The sequence below is a fragment of the Camelus bactrianus genome, chromosome 32, assembly GCF_048773025.1.
Source record: "Camelus bactrianus isolate YW-2024 breed Bactrian camel chromosome 32, ASM4877302v1, whole genome shotgun sequence".
Classification (NCBI taxonomy): domain Eukaryota; kingdom Metazoa; phylum Chordata; class Mammalia; order Artiodactyla; family Camelidae; genus Camelus; species Camelus bactrianus.
The window spans coordinates 19,332,406-19,357,635 of NC_133570.1; the positions used below are offsets into that span (position 1 = coordinate 19,332,406).

Genomic DNA, 25,230 nt, shown 5'->3' on the forward strand with positions numbered 1-25,230 from the left:
CATGCTGGGTATTAGGCCCTTCCCTTAGGAGCAGTGGGGTTCTGCTGGGGTCATTCCCTACAGGTGGACAGAAACAGGCTGCACAGCATTCTGAATGGCCCCAAGGCTGATGTAAAGTCCATTGGGCCTCACCTTGGAGTCCTCCAGCCTCAGGGAATTTGACTTGAGCTACAAACTCTTTTCCCAGGAAAAACACACAGAGTCTTATAGCCCATTTCAGGAGGGCTCTGTGGACTGTGGAGCCACCCACTGTCTGTGGTTAAGAAGCACCATGCTAGCCTTTACCCAGCCTGCTACCTGGTAAGGCTAAGTCAAGGTTTCTCAGCCTCAGCACTACTGACATTTGGGGATGGATGGTTCTGTGGGGGCAGAACTGTCCTGTGCTTTGTAGGACGCTGAGCAGCATCCCTGCCTTTCACTCACTAGATGCCAGTAGCATCCCCCACAGTGACAACCAAAAATGTCTCTAGATATTGCCAAATGTCCCCTGCAGGACGAAGATGCCCATGGTGAACAAACCGTGGGTTAAACTGTGGAGATGTCCTGCATGGTGACAGGCTGGCTTCCCTTCAGAGCCCCTGTTCCTGGCAGGAGACCCCCCCGGGTGCACACCGCCCGTATGTGGCAGTCCCCGTACCTTTTCTGCACGATGAGGTTGATGTTTCGCAGGGCCACGTACTGCAGCTCAGGCTCGGCCGACAGCAGCGTGACCAGGGGTGGGGCAAGCTTCTTTAGTAGCGTGCCATAGTAGTCCAGGTCCTTGGACAACATCTCCATGAACTTCATCAGCACCTTCACAGCGGACAGCACCACAGCAGAGTTGGCGTGGGAGAGCCTGGGGGTGACCCGCTCACAGATGCTGTGGTCCATTCCAAGGGGGGCAAATAGGAGAGACAGACAAGGGGAAACACTGTTTTTAGTTATGAAGATAGCATGTCTTCTGCAGGAGGAAGATCTGGATCCTGGTTCTGTTTCCTGCTAACTGACCCCAAACAGGTTAAAAACCACTCTGGGCCTCAGTTTCCTCATCTAAAAAATGGAGATGATTAAGCCAACTTTACAGGGTTGCTGGGGGCTTAAATGAGACAACACAAGTACCGTACTGAGCAAGGTGCCTGGCCATCAGTAAATACTGGATAAACGCCAACTCCCTCCTTCTCCTGCTGCAAGGGCATTCAAAAGGGGCAGGATAGCATGTTGGTTAGGATCAAGAGTCAGAAGAGACCCAGCTGGGTAGCCTATGTGATTTCCTCCACCTCCCTGAGTTTCCTTATCTGTAAAGTGGGGATGATGGGGCTGCCTTCACAGAGTTGCTTTAAAGATTATCTGATGCATAGGAAGCACCCAACAGAGCCCCAGGGACCCAATGAGAATTCAGCCAATGGTGGCTCTGACGCTGTCCGCCTCCTTACTCAGCCCGAGGTGACCGAGGTCTCTGTCAGCTCCCAGGTCAGGCCCTGGCTTCTGTTCTGTGCCCTCGGCAAGCAGGGAGCTGACTGCCCAAAGGAACACCACTGTCAGCCTGGCTCTGTCTGAGGATGGCCTGTGAGGCAAGGCCCTGGAAAGCAGCCCACTAGGGGCCTAGGGCCCAGCTCCCTGCCTTCCCCCTCAACCCCAAGGGCCAAGCCAGAGGCAGCCTCTCACCTCTGGGCCTCGCGGTCATCCTTGGGCGTGTAGTTGGCCAGGCAGTCCAGGATGAAGATCTGGCCCCACTCAGTGCACTCGTTCAGGGCTGTCAGCAGCTTGTTAATGGACTGTGGGTTCAGGTCGAGCAGGTTGCTGCTGGGGTGAGACTCAGCGATCTCTGAGAGGGCAGCCACTGCATTTGCCACCACCTGGTTGAGAGGGTGGAAGGGGCAGAGGCTGGGGCACTGCTCACAGGCCAGGGTGGCAGTGGGGCTAATGATGCTGGCCAGCCTGAGCTCAAATATCCTGACAGGAATGTGACCAGATGGGCAGCGTCTGGAGCAGAGACCCACTCCAGCACTCACTCTACTGACTCCTGTATAAGCTGAAACTAAAGTGCACCCACCATTAAAGAAAAACACAAAACCAGAAAGATCTAGCTCCGAGTTCCTGGCAACAGAAAGCACTCCCTGCTACCTAACACACAGTCCTGCTCCACCTGCTACAGCAGCTCACTTTGGGGGTTGACAGCTGTGCTTCTCAGAGCTAGAAGATTTCTGCAGAGCCCCTTGGGGCTGCTGGGGACAGACAGGGGCTGGAGCACACAGGGATAGCCAGGTGAAACTGGGCCTGCAACCCACTTCCACCAGAGAAGCTGTATTTATATGTGTTCTGCATGGTTTTCAACCTTCCCCTAACCAAGCAGTGCACCAATGGCCATCCCTATACCGGTCACTTGGCAGCCCCATGTGATCAGTGTTTCAGCAGGACACAGAAAGGGATGGCTGGGTGGTTGAACACTTCATTTTAAGCACGGCCCTACTGAACTGCCCTCCAAACTGCTGCCATCAACAGCCCTGAGGAGACCAGTTCCCCTCCCAGCGCATCCTGGTGCTGTCCTCCAGGCTACACTACTTCAGGCATGACCCTCCACAACCTGCAAAGAAGTGGGGGAAGGGTGAAGCACTTCACATTCAGAACTCACTGATGGTCTCGAGGAGAGGATGGTGACAACGACAGTGACAGGAAGGGGAAGGAGGGCACTAGTCTTGGGTGCACACGGACTGTGCCAGGCACATTATCTTCACCACTTAAACCTCACAGCATTCCTGGCAGCCGTGTAGAATTAGTTCCATTTTACTGATGAAGAAAAGAAGGCTCTGGAAGGCTAGGCACCTTGCCCAGGGTCACAAAGCCCATTAGAGAGGGCTACGCAGAGGAGGGAATCCAGGTCCAACTCACACCAAAGATGGCGTCAAACCACTGCACCCACAAGAACAGTTAGCTGCCCAGCAGGGCTCTGACTTCCAGGAACTCGGGCTGCCTGGTGAGGGTCAAGCCAAGGTCTTCCCAAGCAACCCTGGAGGTGGTGGAGGTGGCATGGTGGGTGGCAGCGGCTTACCATGGGGTTAGAGTCAGAGATGAGGTCTTTAAGGGTGTCTAGGAAGCCCTGGTCCTCCACCAGCTGGGCGTTGATGTCATGGAGCTTGGCCACGCACACGGCCGCCGTCTTGCGCACATATGGGTCCTCGTCCTTCAGGCACTTCCGGAGTGGCTCGCACAGGTACTCCGTGATCTTGTCAACGCGGATGCAGCCCATGGTCCGCACAGCCAGGGCCCGGATCAGGGGGTTGGGGTCCTCGCAGTCCTGAGGGGAACCAGCCATTGGCCAGGGCGGGGGCGGGCTGAGCAACATCAGACAGCCGCTGTGGGATCTCCCACCAACAATGGCCAACAGCACCACAACTAAGTGCCACATATGCCAGACACTGCGCTGGGGCTTTGCCCTGTTCCCTCTGATCCTCACAGTAGACACACAGCACCATTCCCATTTACAGGTGAGGGAGCTGAGGCTCTCAGGAAGGTCAGGAGCTCACCTAGTCACAGCAGAGCCACGATTCAAGCCACTCCACCCAGCACCACACTCCTCAGTCTCTCCACTGGACCATAGAACCCTCATGTCTGAGCATTAATGGGGCTTGGGGAGCTAAGGTTCTAAAGGTGCACAGAGCTGTCAATGCAAGTCCCTGCCTCTCCTCAATCTGGAGGAAAGAAAATGCAAAAAGGAGCTTAGTCTAGAAGGGAAACGCAGAAGCTCTCAGACGCCAGCTGCATCCTGCACTGGCCAAGGACGCAGAGCAATGGCTCACCCCAGGGCACAGGGGATCAACAGGCCTGGGGCGACCTCACATGGAATGAGTTAGCAGAGTCTATAGCATCTGATTTTCTGGAAAGAGTGGGAGCCCTCTGCTGGAGGAAGAGGCCCCCAAGCTGGGAGTCAGAGGACCTGGAAAGGAGCCTCTGTGTTTCTACTCAGGGCCGCAGTGCCCCACCCCGGGGGACCAAGGGGAGATGGAGCAGTGGGCACCCACACCCCTCCTCCCACCAAGGTCCTACTCACCTTCACAAAGGTGTTGACGGCCATGATGGCCATGTCAGGTTGACTCTTGGCGTAGTTCATCAGGTACAGGTACACCAGTTTCTTCAGCTCCAGGTTGTCTGTCTGCATACAGTTCACCACGTCAGGAAAGAGGGCACTGGAAGGTCAAAGTGCGTCAGTGTGGGGAAGGCCAAAGAAAAGAGGAGGACTAGGAGGTGGGGAGAGGGCAAGAGGGAAGGAGAAAGGTTACAGGACCTCCTAGTAAAAGGCAGGGCGACAGCTCTGTGACCATGAACATCTACTGGTAGAAATGGAATTCCAAAGGGTGATTGTAACAGCCAGAAGAGTCCTCTGTTTTTTTCACAGGGTTCAAACATGAGCTCTAGAGCCCATCAGAGCTGGCTCAAAGCCAGCTCTGCCTCCTGCGGGCTGTATGAAATTGGGAAAACTCCTTTATCCCTAGAGTTCCAGTTTCCTCATTTGCAGGGAAGACGTAACAAAGCCCCATCTCACAGGGCCCTGTGGCAATTAAAAGAGACAACATACTTCAGGCATCCAGCCCTTGACGTCTAGGAGGTGCTACATAAATGAAAACGATTGTTTTTCCTTCTCTGATACTTGACCTGGCCACTTATATTGGGGTGCTGGTTCCAGAGGGTTGTCGGGAAGCAGGGAGGGGCTGTGCTGCTTTCAGTACAAGGTGTCCGCTGAGAAGCAGCCCAGCATGTACAGAGCACCTGCTATACGCAAGGCTTGGCGCTAAGAGCTTTACATACTTGTTCTCATTTAACAGCCCTGAAAAGCCAGGGGATTATCCTCCATTCACAGAAGACAATGCTGAGGATCACAAACATCAAATAACCTGCCTAAGTGCCACGTCTGAGTCCAAAGCCTGTGCTCAGGACAGCTGTTATCCTGGGTAGAACCAACATGGTACCCCACAGTCCCAGAGTCACAGGCCCCTCGAGATGTGATATATGGTTAGTGATCAAATTTCCGTCTCTGGAATTATCACCTTCCCTCTCAATTGCCGCTCTGTTCTCAGCACGTTTCTCTGCAGAACTGTTTCTCCTGTGGTGCTGTCAGAATGTCCCTTGCTGAGCATGACAATGGGTTATGGCAGTCCATGGAGAGGTCTGGAGCGGTGGAGTCCTGCCAAGGGACCCGGAAGGGGAGCGGCCCCACATCAGCACCCAGGCCTACAAGGCACATGACTGGGCACAGACGAGAGGGCACGTGAAGAAGCACCCTGGGTCTGGGTTTCAGAAGGGCTGAGTAGAGTCCGGGTTCTGCCAAGAATCATGTGACCACTGGGCAGTCTTCATTTCTGGTTTCTTTGGCAGGAAAAACATCCTTACGTACAGTATGGGAATGATAAGGAACTGCCAGGAAAACATAGCTAAAAGCGTTCTGCCAACTCTCAAACACTGCGCGAGTGTTAAGTTGTTACAAAATCCAGCCCTGCCCTTGGGGACTTGACAGTGTGGTGGGCAGGTGAGTGTAAGTACACATAAGAGGACCATTTAGAATAAGTGTAAATGCTGCGTGTTCAGGGCAGTGGGCTGGAGTGATGAGGGAGGCAACCGGGCACGTGGAAAAGGGGAAGGGATATTCCAGGCTGGGGAGATGCATGAGCAAAAACCAGTGGCCACAATTCAGCACGTGATCCGCTCTGCAACAGATGCAAACCAGAGGCTGCATTGAATTTGATGACAAATTCAACATGCCCAGCCTGGAGGTGTGTTTTACCTGCACAGTGTTTGTTTAGCATCATCTGACAATCTAAAACAGGGAGGATTAAAATGAAAAAAATCCAGATTCCCTGTTCTTTTTAAAAACCAAAAGGCCTGGCACCACTGGGTCATTCTCCCCTGTGGGCAGCACCCTCCGCAGTTTCTAATCCATTCATGCTGCATCTCCTTCACTGCCTGTTGCCTTTTTGACCCAGTCCACTTCACTTGCTCCATTACTGCCTGACCCCTTCAGCATCTGAGCGCGTGACTATTCTGCAAACAAAACCTTCCGTTTAGAAGGCAGGTTTGTGAAGGGAGCCGTACGAGGGGAGACATGGGTCCCTAGGGATACCTTAAAGGAGAGATCTGACCTGGACCCAAGCTATAAAGCCGCTTCCAGCTGCCACCCAGCCTCCTGCACACCTGACGTCCTTGCCCACGGTCATTGATGCGATCACTTTCTTCACCGCCTCCTTCTTCTTCTCCTTCTTGTCACTGTTCAGCTCTGCCTTCAGCTCGAAGATCTCCCCTAAAAAGGGAGGCAGCATGAGTGATGCACCTCTGCCCTGCCAGGGGGCGAGTCTCAGTCCCTAACTTTCAAAAGAATGGGAGGGAGGCAGGGAAGACATTCCGTGCTGCCTGCTGAGGGCATCTTTAGGGCCCTCGCCTTGGGGGGACAGGCAGCAGAGGGGAACAACTGTTAGGGGAGGAATTATCAGGATGGAAGCTTGGAGGTCACTCTGGATTGAGGGGAGAGGAACCGTGGAAGCTACAAGGTTCTGAGGGAAACAAAAAACATGCAGACAGTTCCTGCTCAGCAGGACGGCTAAAACATACAGAGGGAAGCAAAGTTCTCCTTGGCCACCCTCACCCAAGGCCCTCAAGGCAGCATGGGATGGAACCTGGGGACTTAAGGTTTGAGGGGAAAGGGCAGGATTTGCTCAATTCCCATACATAGGCTCTTCCTGTTTTCCTAGACCCTCCAGTTAAAAGAGCTCACTCAGGGTTTCACTTCCTGAGCTACAAGTGGTTGCTCAGCTCTGAAAATGGGAATTCAGCTGTGTCATGAGGGCTCTAGCACTTACTGAACTGTTCTTAAGAACTTGATGATCTGGAAAAAGTAAATGAGGAAGTGGAGCTGTTCAGGGCCCAGCCAGGGAGAGGTAGTCAGAACCCTGATAAGCCCAATAACAGGCAAAGAGGGCAGACTGGAGTCAGACAGGCCTCCCACCTTCAAAACAGCCACAGCTAGCCTTTCCTGAGCCTTTCTCTAAGCCAGTGCCTCACTGACTTCTTCCCACGCCTTTTCTTATTTCATCCTCACAACAACTCTACACTTCCGCCCATTTTGCAGATGAGCAAATGGAGGCTACAAGGTTTGGGAACTTGTCTAGGGACACAGCTCCAAGCAGGTAAGCCAAGATTCAACACCAGGTCCACGAGCTCCAAAGCCCACGTGCTCTGGCTGATCTGACTGACATTCACTCTGCTTCTCTGAACCTATTTCCTCATCTGGATGCTACCTTGGCTGGGGCACTGAATTTTCTCATGTAACAAACGCAAAATGCTCAGCACGGTGCCTGGTGCTCAGTGGCCTGTGTTAGAGGTGGCTGCTATTATTATTAATTTGCCACATGACCCTCTGGCTTGGATTCTTCTTTTGTAGGAAAGACCCAGGCTTTCCCCTCAAGTTAGCTGGGGTGAGGGTGAAACAGTAACTACCATGTGGGGGCAGTGCTAGACGAAGTTCTAGATGGATTTGCAGTGAGAAAAAGAAAACAGGTCGTTTTTTGTTTTTATTGTTTTTTGACTGAACAACATGATGTTCAGCAAAGAACTTAAGATGAGAGACAGTAAACAGGTTAATTAAGAACAATCATGCAGCACAGCCCGGCCACACTGAGGATATTGCTCAACAGAGCCAGGAGGAATCTGCAGACCTTGCAGTTCAAATCTATGGCTCTGCAGAGCTGAAGGAACACATGTCCTTCTCTTCCAAGAGATTGAGGGGGCTTGTGTCCCTGCTATGGGATCCAATAGACCACATGACTGACCCTGGGCCCTGTTGCCAGGCTGCCCCTGCCTTGCTTGAGGTCTTTAGCCAGATTCAGGACAACTGGCAGTCAACTGATGGATCTAAGCCTGAGTCACCTTGGCCCCAAGAAGGCTGGGGTGAACCTGATTCTGAAATATCATTCCTGTAATGGGCCCCAAATAGAATCAGTCACCAAGCCTATCTCCTCAGTCACATATGAAGCATCCAATTCTATCCCCAACACCCCCCACCTTCCTCCCTAGCTCAGGTACCATCATCTCTCATGTGAGCTGTGGTTCTGGCCTCCCTGCCTGCCCCCAGCCTCACCCATTTCGACCCTTGATTAAAATCTGCCTGACTTTTCCTTGCCTAAAACCACTGATGTCAGATTTGGTCCCAGACATTTCTCTAGACATCTTCCTCAGAAAACGCACAAAACCCCCACTACTGACACCCAAATACACTCAGTGCTAAATTCACCTCTCTCCAACCTTCCTTCGATCACATTCTTTAGTAATTTGTGCCCAACGGCTTTCCGTCTGGAGGACCAGGGGCCGAGGACGCGGTCCCCTCCCTTTCCCTCCCCTCCCCTCCCCATCTTTATCAGGCCAGCTCCACCCAGGCCTCCCATGGACCCCTCCCTTATCATAGCACCCACTGCCCGTTAGAGTGATTACTACTTAATAAACTGTCTTCTCTGCTCAACAGCAAGCAAAGCCAGCTCAGAGACTCCGTTTGTCTCCTCTACTGCACATGGAGGATACTCTGAAAAACTGGCTGGACTGATAAATGAAATGCCTGATGAGGGGACTGCAGGTTCTGGTTCAGCTGATTCAGTAACACACTCTCCTCATCTGGTCAGTAGGCGTGTGTCAATCTCACTTGGAGGGAAGGAGGGAGGAAGGAAGACAGGGAGGAAGGAAGGGCCAGTCAGAAAGATGCTTCCACACTTGTCAGCCTCTATAACACCATTTCCGAAAAGCAGGAAAAAATCACAATACCCAACAATACATGACTAGCTTAGCAAATTTCAATAGTGCAACTCAACAGATTGAGTCTTCAGAACTGGGGGGAAACATTAAAGATAATGTCAAATGAAAAACAGGATATACACTCTGACTTCAACTAAGTAAAACATGTGCCCAAGGACAAGGACTGGACACACACAGATACCATTGTGGGACTGCTGACAGAATGTGTACTTTCTTTCCTGGCGAGGGGAGACCATCATTTTTAACAATTTAAAGCCATGGAGAACAAAAGAGAGCTTTTTTTCTATACTTGAACTAACATTCCTCCCTTCTGAAGTTCTAGAAGAAGTGGTCAATTTCTTACTCCATCAGCAGTTCAATTTTCTGCATCCACAAGGTTAAAAATGCTCTGGGTGATTCCTATCACTGGCTTCCAGGCTCCACCCACCCCTCAACTCCCCACTCCATCAGGGAGCAAGCAGAAGGGCCAGCAGGGAAAGAGGAGGATAAGACCCCACAATGAAACAAACAGTACCTTTCTTGGTCGTGGTGAAATATTTTGAGTCCGTCATCTTGGTCCCTTATCTGTGGCCAGACTCTGCAAGACAAAAGAGACGGTGACTCGCCCTTGCGTTCCGTTCCTCTTCACTTCAGTAGAGGAGAGAGGGCTCCAGCGCGCACCTGGTGAGCGGAGACAGCTTCTCTTCTCTTTACTGGAGAAATGAACTACAATTTAATGGCTGATGGGATTTTGGAGGGTAATTCCAAAGGATCTTTTAAATTTTTGAATGTACATATTCTCTGATCCAGCAATTTTATTTCTAGGAATCTCTCCCACAGAAATACCTGCACAGGATATAAGGGTTTTATATCTACAGTACTGTCCACAACAATGCACCACTGGAAATAACTTAAATGCCCATCAATAAGGGAATGGCTCAATACTTTGGGAGAGTCCACAGATTAAAAAGCACTGAGCCATTATGCTGTACACCAGAAATTGACACGTTGTAGCTAACTATACTTCAATTTAAATAAACAAACAAACAAACAAACAAACCATAAATAAATAAAGTTACTACAAAATGATGGCAAAAGAAAAACAAAAAAAGAAGCACTCAACCATGGTTACAGCAGCCCCTTTGTGGTGCTCACTCTGCCCAGCACTAAGTGCTTTGCACACGTTAACTCATTAAAGCCTCATCACAGCCTCACGGAGATAACAGAGGTACTATCATTGCCTACACAGTCAAAGGAGCTTGGAAAACGCTGAGTTTAAAAAGCTAGGGAGATTTCTTCTCTCCCCAACTTTTCTAAGCTTCTCTAGCAGTGACAGGCATCACTCATCTCTAGAGAGGGCTAGAATCTGCACACTGCAGACCCTGCAGCACTCCCCAAATCTAACTGGCCAGTTTTCTCAAAGTACCTTTCAGGACTTCTAGTGTAAAACTCACAGTGTAAACTGCTTGTCTAAGGCAACAGGGCAAAGAAGGTACGAAGGCCCCCTCATTCATTCAACAATTTGCTGACCATTTACCGTGTAATCTCAATAGTTCCTAGCCAACAGATGAGAGATAAAAAGCTACTACACAGGAGCCAAGTACGCTGGGTGCCTGGCAGAGGCTTCTGGAGCTGTTCTAACATGGATTAAGAAGCTACAATGTACTGAACCCCTAGTAAAGCCAGGGGCTTTACACATTATCTCATTTAATCTTACCAATTTTATAGATAAGGAAACCGAGGTCCAGAGATGTTAGGTAACTTGCCCAAGGTCACATAGCCTGTAAGTGGCTGGACTGAGAGACCATTTCAGGTCCATCTGAGCTCAGCACCTGTGCTTTACTGATGAGGGAATTCTGCTTCCCCCATCTGAGAGGAAGGACAGAACCCTGACAAGTGGACTAAGGACTCAGTCCAAAAACCCATGAGACTCTCAAGTGCAACCTTCCAGTCCTACCTGAGGTTTCAATTGGTCCAGAAAACCACACAACCCACACTACAAACATTTGAATGGAGAAAACTCACTTTGTCCCTCTGTTGCCTCTATGGAAGAGACTCAAGCATGTAAACTATTAACATCTTCTTTCAATTCATCACTACATGGGGGTGAGACAAAGGTTACTGGTAGGACAGATGTGAGGAGTCGAGGATCATTTCAAATGTCTCTGGAAACAAAGCCAACATAGCTCCCCTCCAGCCCAACTGTATTTTTCCGGTTAAGCTTGTATTTAAGACAGGATGGCATTAGGGCTGTTCCCCAACGGACACGCCCATAGATTTTGTTCCAGTCATCAGCGGGAGACCAATGCATACTGTCTCAGGGCTGCCTTAAAGCCTTTGTGGATCCTCTTAGGATAAAGGAATAAAGGCTTCGCTGACAAAAGTATAAAGAAGAAGACACAATTCCACATTCCTTTTGCTTTGCCAGGTTGAAAAAGGATGACAGCGCTTTTCTAAGGGAGCTGCAGGGACGAACAGAAGGGACTGCTGCGTCCGAAGAAGCCAGTGCTGCAGCAGGGGCTCCAACTGCCGGTCCCGGCAGCAGGAGTCAGGGCTGTAGACCGATCCACAAATGGAGGACCCACGTCGGCCTGGTCCACGGCTGCATCCGTCCTCCGCACATGGCCAGTGTCCAGTCAGTATTTGTTGAAAGAAATAAAATGTAGCCGCTGAAAATCCCAGGGAGCTTCAGCCTGCTCTCTGACAGCTTTGTTAGGTAACAATTTAAGCATTTGTTTCCTATAGGAGTTTACGTACATTAAAAATAATTTCCTTTTGTAGGGGGTAGGGTATAGCTCAGTGGTAGAGTGGATGCATGAGGTCCTGGGTTCTTTCCCCAATGCCTCCATTAATAATAATAATAATCATAACAACAACAGCAGCAGCAACAACAACAATAATAATAAATAAACCTAATTACCTCCCCCATCAAACTTTTTTTTTAAATTTCCTTTTGAGCACACAGAAAGCAATTTTCTCAGAGAAACCTCACCAACTTAGAAGTTCTTTCTGGAGCTGTGAGAATGAGCAGGTAAAGAAGATAATGGCATGTCACACAACAAAGGGCGGTATGGCTTCAGAAGTCAGTCCTGAGAGCATAATCGCAGAGGTACCCATAGTAGAGTACCCTGCTTCCCAAGGTTAAGTTCAGTCAAAGAAGAGGGATCAATGAAGGCAAGAGGAGCTAAAAATCACAGGTCAAAAGAATCACAGAAAGTAATGTACAAACCCCTTCACTGTTAAATCTACAAGGAAATCAAAATGAACAAAGCAAAACTACCTTAGATGTCTAACTTCGGTGCAGCCCAGAAATTCTTCCTTCTCTGGAAGAGGACGCTGACATGTGCTTTCTCCTTATCCGCAGGCACACCACCCCATCCCAGGGCCCTGAATTTCCAGGACACAACCTGACAGGTCTGTGTTGGATGCAACCACCCAGGTAGAGGAAAAGGTGGGAAAGCTTCTCTTTGAAGAATTAAAAAAAGCAACAGAGCTGCAGAGTCAGCTAGTGAAGCCACCACAGAGGCTGATGTCCCTACAGCCGAAGCTTTTGATGACACTCTTCCTTACACAGGTGCTAAGAACTACTCACAAACTTAAACTGCCACCCTGTGTGCCGGCTGAGGCTGGCGGCCTCTTTCCTCCGCAGTATCTATTTCGCATATCCCTCTGCAGAGGGCACAATGGGACTGGTGATGCAGAAATTGTTTCCCTCTGAAGCTGTTTCATACACAGGAAATTAAAGTAGAGGAGGAAGGGGACATGGGGAGAAGTGAAAACGCTTTGCAAAGCCACCCCAGAGCACCAATTAAAAAAACCTCACCTCCCCGTGAGAGATCACCTGCGCCCGCGGACCTACTGAGGGGGCTAGCTCCTTGTGTCCTGACACCGCAGCTGCCTCTTGGATGTCAGCGCACAAGAGATTTTTCGTTCTCTCTGCAGGAATGGAAAAAACCCTACGGTTCAGGCAGACTTTGAGCTCAGACTTGTAGATGACACAGGAAAGACTGGTGATTTCCCTGGCCCACCTCAGCTGTCACCATGCATTGCAACCCCGCTAATGGAGGCCACAGGGGCCAAGACCCTGATCATGTACATGAGCCACAACTGAAAGCAAGCAGCCAATTTAGGAAAGAAAAAGCTTAGGGTTTGGATTCCATCTTTGGAAGTGGCGGGGCGCATTTAAAAAAGCAATAATTGGAGGGAATTTTTGTTTCAGAAGCTGCTCTGGTAAGTGTGATGAGTCACTTTTGCTAAGGAGACGGCATCCTGGGCTGGGATATTCCTCAATTTCAGCATTTACAGGCCAAGGAATGCCTCCAGGGGATGGCACAGCCCAAACTCAAGGAGGGCCACAACTGGAAGGACCGGTTTGTCTTTGAGGAGCCACTACTACTGTCCCCACCTCAAGCTCCCCCTCCCCACACCCATCCTCGGAAGATGGCTTTGATGCCACAATCCCAGGGCCAGTTCCTATTAATCTCACTTTTTTTTGGTTTTAAATCCTATTGACAAGGCTGTTTCCCCTGCCGCTAGACTTAAAGAAAAGGAACTGAGTAATAAAACCTGAAACAGAGTAGTTTTCACTTATGTTTTCTAGAATTAAAAAGAAGTCTTTGGTGAGAATTGCTAATATACTGGCCAGGGACAAAGCTGTAATTTAATTTAAGAGTGGAAAAATGAGGTCCTAGGAAAAAAAAAGAAAGGGAAAAAACCCATAAAAAATTTCCCAGCTAAAGACTTTGGATTTAAGCCACTGGAGTTAGAGTTAGGTTTAAGAAAAACACAGTTCTCTACACTTCAAAATTTTCAATCCTCACAAATCTAAATGTAATTTTATGAACAGGAGATTCAAAATACCCTTTCATGTTTTAAGCTTAAAAGATGAATTTAAATCTATAAGAAATAAGAAAATATTGAATATATGTTAACTTTTCTCTAAGGTCTCAAGATTGCTAATAATAATTAAAAAGTACTGAGCTAAGATTAGTTTACTTCATCTCTACAATTCAACTTTCTCTTTAAGAAATGGGGAATTCACCACTGACAGGGGACAACATGAGAATGAAAAGACACTAAGAAATGTAAACATCAACATGGTAAATACGAAATTCCAGAATAAGAAGAGGCAAAATTAACCAATGGTGGCAGAAGTCAGATCAGTGGATGCTCCTAGGTGGGAAGGACTGACTTAAGGGGGCACAAAATAATTCCAAGGGTGACGGATCTGTCCTGTTTAACGCTGTCAACCCAGTGACTGGCACAATGCCTGGCGCATTCTAAGAGTTCACCAAATGTCCACTGGCCAAATGAAAAGACAGGTTCCCAGAGAAGCTAGAAAACCAAGGGCCCGTAACAGATCAAAACAATAGGACTCCTTGATGACTGCCAGACAGCAATGACTGGGCAAACTGAGAACATAAGGCTCTCCGGTTAACTTTCAACAAACATGGCAAGGCCAATCTAATGCCAAGATGGCTGCCAGGAAATCCGGCTTTGCTACCAACAGCTGTGTGACCCTGGGAAAATCCTCCCCATCTCTGGGCCGTATTTTCTCCAATTGTCAAACAAGAGAATTCAATGGCTTTTCAAGCCACCACCCTCCCCACTTTTAGTTTAAAATATAAGTGGAACTGCTCTGGTTGAAGTACAGATTGGGACGCAGACCCTGACTCATTCCCCTATGCCCACTTCTCCCCTCCTCACCAAGGGCCCTTCAGACAACCCATAGTTCCATGGAACAAAGTTTGAAAACCAGTCTATCAAATGACAACATCCCTCCCACATCTCAGCATCTATGATTCCCTGCTAGATGAGAAACCACCTCCTCGCCAATGAGTGTTCCACCTGGGTATCAAACAAGAGGAAATGGAGCATGATCATTCACAGAGCAGAACAGAAGACGTTTCCAAGGGGACAAAAAGGAAAACAAATTCAGAATGCAGCCAGAGCCAGTAAACCTTATTAGGTCTTCCGTAGGAGGGAAAACAGTAACAAGCCAAGCAATTCCCCAAATGGCCAGCCAATGGCCAGGGGGAGGGCTCTCCTAGTCTCAGGGCAGTGATTCATGCAGAGCAGCCCATTCTGTGCAATCGGACAAGACCGTGGAGTGGGCACCCCTAGCACAGCACCCTGCACACCGTCGGCACCCAGTGAATCAAGCAGGGAGACAGTCCCTGGTGCAGTGAGACCAGCCAGAGGAGAAGCTTAGGAAAGGAAAGGGGGAAAGAAACATTTGACAAGGTCTGATTCAGTTGCCAAGACATCTCTGAATTCAAGGATATCTGGGCGGGGAAAACTGATCTTTAAAAGTCTTCCAACTTCAGTGCTGAAATTGTCACTGTTAAACCCTTGCCTGATGAATAGATTTTAGAAACCTCCAAGGCAAGGGTTAGCCAAAGGACAGTAAGGACTAAGCTAGGAAGAGTGAATAAAAGGGGAAGGGTAGTGGCATGGTTTCTTCTTCACTTGGAACACAAAAGCCAAACTGTAACCAGCTCACGTGTTTTTCTGTCTTCAGTTCTGTCTCAAGGGCCAAGGTTGATTCATTTCATAAATATCCCCCTACTCTTTGCCATGCTCTGGACTGCATCCCTGACCCCATTTAATATGGACAATGTTTAATAGAAACGATGATTTTATTCACCACCTAGTAATTTTACTCACTGCTCCTGACCTGACAGTCTCCTTTTAAAAGGGAAAAGTTCCTCACACGTAAGTAATAAAGTTCACGTACAGACAGGGAAACAGGTAAGGCCACCTCGAAGATTACAAGGTGAGTCAGTAGTAGAGAAACCAGATTTCAGACTTCCTCTCTGAGACAATGTGGTCACCAAACTCAGACAGGCTCCTTCAAGTTAGTTCAATTACTATGAGAAAATAAGCTGCATTCTTATTTGGGTTTGGCACAATATTTGAAACAGAAGTGGCAGTGGCTGTGGTTAACGACAAATGGATGTGCATTATGGGCCAGAAATTACAAAAAGAGTTTTAAAATTAACCCTCACAGTAATCTGTGAAGAAGGTAATGATAATATCATGTTTACAAATGAGCAAATTGAAGCCCAGAGAGGTCAAGCCATTTGTCTGGAGTCACACAGCTAGAAAATGGGAGTGCTGACACTCTCTACCCTTGCCCCGTAATGAGGTCACACACGTCCCACTGTGTCCGGCAAGGCAGCTCCTTTCTGGTGAAGCCCTGGCAGAAGCACACACTCCAGGCTAAACAGTATGCGAAGTATGTTGCCACACATCCCTGCCGAGTCCCTCGAAGGCTGAATTACAGGTTATTTTAGAGCCAGTCTGGACAGCAGGAATGTCAAGTTTGGTAATGGGCCTAGTGAAAGCCTGTCTGGATGAGCTCACCGAGGTACGGGCCTCCTGGGATGTGAGTAAAAACTGATTAGTCGAAGTCAGTCTTCTGAGACCCACTAGCAATTAAAGTCTCAAAATGAAAAGGAACTAAAGGCAGGCAAATGGCACGTGCAAATGTTCCTCTATCAGCATCGAGTCTCCAGGACTGAATTCTAGCATCAAGTGCCAGTTCTCAACTAATCTATGAGCAGTAATGCGTGGAAAGATCTGCTGCCAAGAAAAAGAAAAAGTTCCTTAAAAAAAGAAAACAATAATAGGGCCTTCTTCTGAACAATCCTTAAATTAATGAAGATGAGAAAGACGCCCAAGACTACAGAACGAGGCTCCTCGAGACCTCGGTTTTCCGGCCTACACAGTGGGAACACTCTGAAAATCTGTCCAGTTTTAGAGTCACTTGTATATATAGCATGGGTAACAGTGTGGAGCACTGTCAGCCCCAAGCATGGGACTGTGCCCCACACAGGAGCACACACAGCGTAGACAAAGAACAGTCAGTGCCTGCTGGCTTTCACAGATCCTGAGGCCAGGTGAAGGACTTCAGGTGAACAGCAGAGTAATCACGCCCTCCAGATATCTGCCCCAAAGCTCAGAGGAGGAGGGTTTAGATGGGTGGGGCATCAAAGGAAGCCTTCCTGGATTAAAAGGGGCTTGTCTGGACATGAAAAGATGTGTCAGAGTTGAAAAGGGAGGGGTGAGGGTAACATGGAGAAGACCCCCAAGATGCCTGCAAAACAGGGAGCGAATGAGAATAACTAAAGCAGCACAAACACTCACTGGGGCAGAGGCTCTGTGCTAAGTAATTTATAGCCCCTGTATCATTTAATTCTCGAGAAACCTATTTAAAAATGAGGAGTTAGAGATGCTGAGAGGAGTGACGTATCCAAGGCCAAAACAAGCTCACAACACATGTTTAGGAGTCTGATAGACCCCTGCCTGGCTGAAGACAAGATCCTGGCAGGGAAAGGAGCCGGGGAGGTTAGGCAGGGAAGGATGAGATTCAAAGTCAGTGCTGGATGCCAGGGTGAGTCGGACCCTGCCGGCAGAAGATGCAGCGATCGTATCAAATGACAAGTCTCATGCCGACAAGCATCTGACACTACTGATCACTTCCTTCTCCTTGAAACACTCTCTCCCTTGGATTCCAGGATGCCATGCTCTCTGCTTTCCCTCCTACCCCCTTGTCTAGTTCCTCTGTTCCCCCTCCACTCCTCCAACACTTAGAGTGCCCCAGGGCTCAGGCCTGGTTTCTCTGCCCCTTTCCAGAGACCCTCTTCCCTTCTCCAGCTGTGTTATCTTGCCTCCTCCAGTGTCATGGCTTTAAGCACCATCCATGTGTTACAACTCACAACTTTATATCCCCAGGCCCAACCTCTCCCCTGAACTCCCAGCTCATATATTTAAACTGCCTGACATCTCCACTTGAACATCTATATGGCAGCTCAAACTTAACATGATAAAAAAACTACCACCTGCTTCCTCCTAGCCCCCAACTGGCTCATTCTTCAGCCTTCATGACCTTAGTTACTGCCATTACCATCTTTAACAGGTTCTCAGGCCTCCAAAACCTCAGTTACTCCTGACAGCACACTTTCTCTCACCTCCCATATCTAATCCATCAGCAACTCCTGTTGGGTCTACCTTCACAATTAACTTTGAATCCATGAAGGTGCTTCCCACCAGCTCCATCACAACCACTTAGCCCCAGGCCACCATCCTCTCCCATTCTAGGAGGGGAGACAGACAAGGAAGACATAGAAAACAAATGTAATAATTAGAAAACCAGAAACATCGTGAGGGAAATGGAGTATAGCAGCTACCACCTGTTAAAATGTAAGCCAGGCAAGTAGGACCTGCTCAAAAAATACTTGCAGGACTAGTGCTCAACTCTCCTCAAAGGGAAATTTCATGTTTTGTAAACCAACCTCAGCTAGAGAACAGCTTCCCAATGTTCATTTCAAGGGTTTGCCAGGGTCAGAGCTGCATCTGTTCTGGCTGTCAAGCTATTTTGACAAAACTGAAATTGAGAATGCCGAACACCCTAGCCCATTTCACAGCCAATAAATAGAAGGTAAGTAAATAAATGATAAGAGAGAGAAGAAAGGGCAAAGGGTAGAAGATCAGGTGGCACCATCTCCGATGGAAGAAATGTTCAGGCGCTTCCCTCACTGAGGCCAGATCACCATCCCCTACTCTGGGCATCAGCTCAGAGTGACCAGAGCTGCAGGAGGTGGCGGGTACAATGCTGGGGAAGGCGTGCGGAGGGGGGCCTCTGACACACGCTACTATCTGAGCTCAGCTAGGCACCCCCTCCACCTATAAGCCTCCAGGCCCACAGGCCTTCTGTGTTCCTCTAACTGCCAAGCCCTCCACTACCTTCACACTTGCTGATCCTTCTGCCTGGATTACCTCTCCGGCTTCTAGAGTGGCTGCTCCAACTTATCCTTTATATCTCAGCTTAGATGGCATCACTGCAAAGACATCATCCCTGCACACACTAGGTAGGTATTTTTCTGTCCTCACAGCCCAGTATTCCTGTTCATACACTTACACTCAGCCATAAACAGGTCTACATGCTGGAGATGCGGCACTGAATGAAACAGATAAAAACCCTTCCCTTCTTAGAGCTTACGTCCTAATGGCAGAAGGGGACTATAGGCAAGATAAGTAAATTAAATATATAGTGTCTCAGATAGTGATAACAGCTATGGAGAAAAAAAATGCAGGAAAGGAGGATAGGGAGCATGGGGGAAGGCGGGTGGGAAGTTGAAATTTAACCACAAAAGGCCTCCTTGAGAAGGTGGCAGGTGACACTGCCTGGAGAAGAGCCTTCCAGGCGTAAAAAATAGTGCAAAGGTGGGAGTGTACCTGGCCTGTCTGAGGAACAGCAGGGAGGCGATGCGGCTTGAACAAAGTGAGCTATGAGGGGGGGCTGTGGGTTGAATGGTCAGAGGAGAATGAAGGGGGGCCTTACAGGTCAAGGTAAGGACTCTGGCTTTTACTCTGAATGAGCTGGGAGCACTGGAGCATTTCAAAGCAAGAGTCCTGAGATCTGGCTTACATTTTAACAGGTGCTAGCTGCTATGCTCCATTTCCCTCATAATTTATCTGGTTTTCTAATTATTACATTTGTTTTCTATTTCTTCTTTGTCTCTCTCCCCTGCTAGAATGTGGTAAGAGACCCAAAGGCAGAAACTGTCAGGCTTGTTTACCTGTCATCACATTTAGCCCAGTGCCAGGCACACAGCAGGGCTCAGTAAATACTGAATGAATGAACCAAGGCTGGACATATGAAGGCTCTGTCCTCAGCATCTCAACATCCAGCCACCCAGCCCTTAGAGATCAGAGAACGAAGACCACAGAAACAGACTCAACAGCCAGCTAAAACAAAATTTTGTCATTCCACTGTCAGTATGCTCAGGATCCTAAAAGCAATTAGAGAGTGATAAGAATTATGTGCCAACCAAGTCTAGTCCTCTACAGAGTCCAGCTGTAATGAACACTGAAAATCAACACTGAAGGGTTGGTTTTAAAGTTTTTGAGACATGACTTCCAAACCTACCATCCTGCGGCTCAAGCCCACAGAGGAGAGAGTGCATCAGTGACTAAGGCACTCTCGCTGAGGATGAACTCTGGGCATTCTGCAGTCAGCCAGCCACACTGTAACCTTAACTAGAAGGGGCCGCCCAACTTCAGGGAGATCCTCTTAATGGAAGTCAGAGGTCAAGCCCAAGGCTAAAGATCCCAAAAGCATGAGGCTTGGGGGTCTAGAACCATGGCCAAACTCCTCCTCAGCTCCATTAAATAACAGGAGAGAATTCAAAAACAAGGGCTTGGGAAAGGAAAGGCGGCCACGGCAGGGATGTGCCTGGGCTCTCAAGGGGTCTACACAACCGAACCGGCACAACCATACCACAACTGTAAAATGAGAATTACAGCATCACATACCTGAGGGGTTTGTGAGGCTAAAAGAAGTGAATACATACAAAGCCTTCTGCAGCGCCCAGCCCACCAAGTTAGCCACTGTCAATACTACACAGGGAGAGCTGTTAGCATCGGCACCTCCCTGGTGCTCCCCAACCCCCAGGTCTCTGGAGGCCAGAAGCTCTCTGGCGGCTGGCTGGCTGGGAGCATGAGTAGTTGGAGAGTAGTTAATCCCACCATCGGTCAGATTTCTCCCTACCCCTCTTGGGTGACATGAGGATGGACAGATCATCTGGAAAGTGCTTCGAATTCCTCAGGAGTCAAGGAATCCTAACAATTCAATGCGATATTCATTCACTTATTCACTGAACATTTACTGAGCACCTACTATGTGCCAGATATTTCACTAGGTGCTGGAGACACAGACATTTAAGTCCTCTCCAAGGATTAAGAGCTGTTTACTTATAAGACAGCCAAGTAAACAGTCAATGACAACCTGCTGTGATCAATGCCCCAGGACTTCCAGTTCAGGCCAGCAAGGTGGGGGAGATGGTCAGATAGGAAGCACCAAGTAGCGGCCTAGCAAAGAAGGGGGTGTGACAGGAAATGTGTTCAGTGGCGTTTACACAGAGGTAAACAGTTGGGGCTTGCAGAAGTGACAAAGCAGGTGAGTTCACCCAGAGCTTGGAAGAGAGTGGGAAAGATGAGGCAGGAGAACGTGGCAGGGGTCGGAGCTCAAAAGGCCTTGAAGGCCATGATAAGCAATGTGAGTTTTAGCCTGAAAGCAATGAGGATCTGCTGATGGATAGTCAAGCAGAATTGCTGTAAAGGATGCCCCTCCTGCTCAACAGTATTTTCTCTCTGGGCTTATTTGTTCCTCTCTGTGTGAAGAGAAAAAGAACACAAAAACCCTTTCTGGCCTGTGACAATTTGTCAGTGACCTATCTTAGGCAAAAAGACCTGTTCAGAAAAAGAAATACCTACAAGAAACAGAGGGCCCTTCAGCTTCTGGAAATACACCAAAGAGCAGAACTCACACCCAAGCCAGGTTGGCTCACTGTCAGCACATCAGCTTTGGTGCCAGACGTGAGGGTTTTCGGGAAGTCAGCAGTCAAGAATGCAGTTTCAGAGGATGACAAGAAAAACATGAAAGTTCAAGCCCCAAGCCTGCAGGACCAATGGACTGAACTTGTTCTGAAACGCTTTTAGGAAGTGAAACAAGGATGGGAGAAGTTCTGTGTACATAAAGGTCTCTGTTTGCACATGAAAGTAACACCCCCAAAACCAGGGGGTAAAAGCCTTCCTAACAGCCTTCCTCAGACACAGGCCCCCAGTGGGCATCAACTGCCTGGGGTCAAGGCACCCATCACCACAGTAGTGGGCTCTGCACAAATGTCCCTGTCCAATCCCCGAATGCAGCAGCGCTCGGCAGGGGAGGGGAAAGTGGTGGTCAGTACCATTTTAGAGCTGAGGTAGAAAAGGCTCAGCCTAAGCACATCATCCAGGTCACACCACACAAAGCTGCTGAGCTGGGACTGGAACCCAGGGCTGACTGACAGGGAGCCAAGCAGTGCTTTTTTTTAACACCCGCTGAGCTCTTCAAGCCACTCAGGTGAAGCCTCTTCTCAAACCACATTCAACAGATACTCTCTAGACAACCTCGGAGGGATCTGATTCTGTGAAAACTAGTGAAGCTGCTCTAAGAGGTCGAAGGAGCCCAGTGGGCTCAACGTGGGACAGGGAGCCAGCTGCTCTGAGCTCTGCTCATGTTCCCACCATCTGTGACAAGTCACCTCATCTTAAATCCTCCCATGGAAGGATGGGGATAAGGTGACAATATTAAGTTTCCATGAATTCAGTGCAACTAGGAGAACAGATCATAGAGATTAAAAACGGGTACTACAGTAATATTTATATCACAGCTTTCTTCAGAAGCACATGGAAAATCTTACAGGCTCATTAAGTCTTCATTAACACCCAGGAGTGGGCAGAAGTCAGCAGGTCTGTGCTGCTCTCCGGGAAACTGAGGCAGAACTGGAGCAAGTCAATGTCTGCAAAGAAATAAGGTTCAGACTCACAGAGCCTAAACCTCCGGCCATCAATCTACTGCACCATTTCCTAGGCAAGATGTGTGCTCCCCAGCCTAGATGCAATAGGACCCACGCTTTTCTCAGAGAGACACAGACCCTTCCCCTGAGAATGTTCTTTAAGAACCTAGAGCCAAAAGATCCCGTAGGAGTCATGTGGTTCCTCTCTTTACTCCAAAAAGAATGCAGTTCAACCACTCTCAAGAGAGGTTCTTGATATTCTTACATTAGCTTTGTGGATAGCCTGTTTTATGTCTCACAGTTCCCAACAATCAGGAAAACTTCCTGACTTGCCCTGGGAGGTAATCACTCAGAGCAACAGCCTGCAGGACTGTTTCACCCTAAAGAAAGTGAGTCAAATACTTCTTATGAGGATGAGACGAGAAGCAATAAGGCTACATCTTTACTCCAGTCTCTTTTGTCTCTGCACTTTACAGGTCCCTGAGAGACTGGGTAGGAACCCCGGCGCTTGCCAAAACTACCTTATTGACCTTACAGGTGTGATTTAACCTCTCTGTGCCTCGGTTTCCTCATGCATAAAGTGGGGGTGACAACAGCAGGTATCTTACAAGGGTTACTGGGAAGTTTAAAAATCGGCATTATAAGTGCTTAGCACAGTGCCTGGAAGACAGCAGTAGCTCAATAACCAGTAGCTAACATTTTTATCAGTATTTTTGGCATGATTACAGGTGTCCTCGGTTAACTTATTCGTGAGGCGCCAACGGACAGACCAAGCCCAATCCTACCCCAGAGTAGGCGGCACCGGGTTGTTTCTTAATTTTTCTTTTTTTCCCTTTTCGAACCTTGGCAAAGAGATAAGGCCCTCAACGATGAGGATGGTCATGGGGGTGAGTGTGCAGGGGGAACCAAGACCCGAAGAGAAGTTTCCTGTCTGGCCAGGAGTAGGCTCCCCGGGGCCTAAGTCCAGGAGTCTCTCCTGGAGGGCGTCCAGGGAGGGGCTGAGGACCTGGGACGCCTAGGGTGCAGGCCGGCGGCCAAGGGGGCGCGAATGAATGAACCCACAGCCCTTCTGCCTCGCCCGGGCCTGGGAAGCCACTCTAGCCGCTCTAGCGCCCCGTCCTCTCCGTGACCTCTGACCCTAGAAACCGCTCACCTCAGACCCTCGACCCCCAGCCCCACTTCTTTTCCAGCCTCGCCAGGCTCCCCACTTCCTCACCCGCAGGTCTGAACGGCTCCCGGCGCCACGGCGTGGCTCGGCTCGGCAGTAAAAATGTCCGCGGCCTTGTCCTACTGCTCTCCCGGTGCGTCCGTGCCGCTGGCCGCTCGGAGCCCCGCGGCTGTCACCTGCCGGGCGGAAGTGAGCTGCCCGCGCGCGGGCACTTCCGGTGGACGCACGGCCTGGGGGCGGGGTCAAGGGTGCCACCAGGGCGGGGGGTGGGGCCCGCGGGGCGGGGCCAGGAGGGGCGGGGTCAGTCGGAATTAACCCCTCCCCCGACGCGGCGCTGCTCCGCCACCGCCTCCCGTACAAGGCTTGGGAAAACTAGCCGGCTGTTAAGTCATTAACGTAATGGAGATGGAAAAGGTCGTAGAGGCTTTGAGGTCCATCTCCCTTCTGTGTTACAGACGGGAAAACTGAGGCTCTGAGAGGGGCAGTTGTTACCTTATGAATGGAAGAGTTAAACTAGAGCTTTAAGTCTAGTCTAGCGGTTACTGCCCTTCAGTGCAGCCCTTTGGGGAATTCCGCGTTGTAGGGGAAAACCTCAGACCCTCCAGGAGAACTTCATAATGTCCATTTCCCTTTTCACTGGGTCGGCCAGGACCTCAGCGGCTCTAGCCCTCTTACTCCCAACTCTGGTACTATTAACTTTCTCCTCCTTTGAGATAATTTCTAAACATCCTCTTTAAAATAATAATTTATCGCACTCTTTAAAAATGTTTATGGGGCAAATAATATTTGCATTGTAGAAAAATGGAAATATACTAGTAAGCAAAGAAGATTAAAGATCATCTGCAATCCCACCGCCCTGAGATAATCATTTTTAACATTTTGGTTTTTATCCTTACAGACGCGACATATCATTCGATATTTTTAACTCACCAAGATATTGGTAAAAACTTTTCCGAAACAATAAATACATTTCTATTTGGTGCTTGCCAATAACTGCACAGAATTCTACTGTATGGATGGCATCACTGTTCTCTAAACAACCCCCTACAGTTGTACACTTAGGTTGTCACCAATCTTTTAGTATTATTTTTTATTTTTCTTTTTCGTATTCTTTTCCATTAGTTTATTACAAGACCTTGAATATAGTTCCCTGTGCTATACAGCAGGATCTTGTTGTTTATCTATTTTATATATAGTAATTTGTATCTACTAATCCCAAACTCCTAATTTATCCCTCCCCCTTCCCCTTTGGTAACCATAAGTTTGTTTTCTATGTCTGAGTCTGCTTTGTAAATAAGCAAAAAAAAAAAAAAAAAAAGTAAATACAAAAAAAGAGCCAGGTCTCTTGACTCCCTGGTTAATCTTATATATATATATATATATATATATATATATATATATATACATACCAAGAAATTGAGAGGAGGGAGGGATAAATTAGGAGTTTGGGATTAACAGATACACACTACTACAGATAAAATAGATAAACAACAAGGACCTACAGTACCTACTGTATAGCACAGGGAACTATATTCAATATCTTGTAATAACTTATAAGGGAAAGGAATCTGAAAAAGAATATATATAACTGAATCACTTTGTTGTACAACTGAAACTAACACAAAATTGTAAATCAACACCACTTCCATTAAAAAAAAAACAGGACACTGGCATTGGTACAATACCATTAACTAAATTTACAGACCTTATTCCATTTTTAAATCCTTTTCCGAAGTAGACAGGAAACAAGTAGAATTTTATATGGATGTGCCATGTTCCACGTGCTATGCACAGCTGCCTGGAGGAAACACCTTTCGCTAATGATAAATGTTGGCAAATGCCATCAGCCTCATTGGAAAACAAAATTCCATCAGGAATATGACATGGAAAGAGAAGAACTGTCCAACAAAACAAACCAAGCAAGCTGGACAGCTTACGTCAAAGTGACAAATTATTGGCAGAAGCAGTCGGGGC

The 25,230-nt window shown here is 48.4% G+C and overlaps 1 protein-coding gene across 4 annotated transcripts in view; it reads right to left on the bottom strand.

The window, feature by feature from the left end:
- AP1B1 (adaptor related protein complex 1 subunit beta 1) overlaps positions 1-23,461 on the bottom strand; it is a 44,389-nt gene extending 20,928 nt beyond the window's left edge. For 2 of the 4 annotated variants that reach the window (XM_074356777.1, XM_074356774.1), the window contains exons 1-7: positions 23,305-23,461; positions 9,281-9,343; positions 6,163-6,268; positions 4,028-4,163; positions 3,029-3,274; positions 1,645-1,835; positions 638-859 (exon numbers count right to left, since the gene is read on the bottom strand). In XM_074356777.1, coding sequence (XP_074212878.1) covers positions 638-859; positions 1,645-1,835; positions 3,029-3,274; positions 4,028-4,163; positions 6,163-6,268; positions 9,281-9,317 — 938 coding nt within the window. In that variant the 5' untranslated portion in view covers positions 9,318-9,343; positions 23,305-23,461. Of the gene's footprint in view, positions 1-637; positions 860-1,644; positions 1,836-3,028; positions 3,275-4,027; positions 4,164-6,162; positions 6,269-9,280; positions 9,344-9,426; positions 9,459-21,992; positions 22,092-23,304 lie in introns of all 4 variants that reach the window. The other 2 variants (XM_074356775.1, XM_074356776.1) reach the window with 2 other exon arrangements.
- Between the last annotated feature and the right edge of the window lie 1,769 nt (positions 23,462-25,230).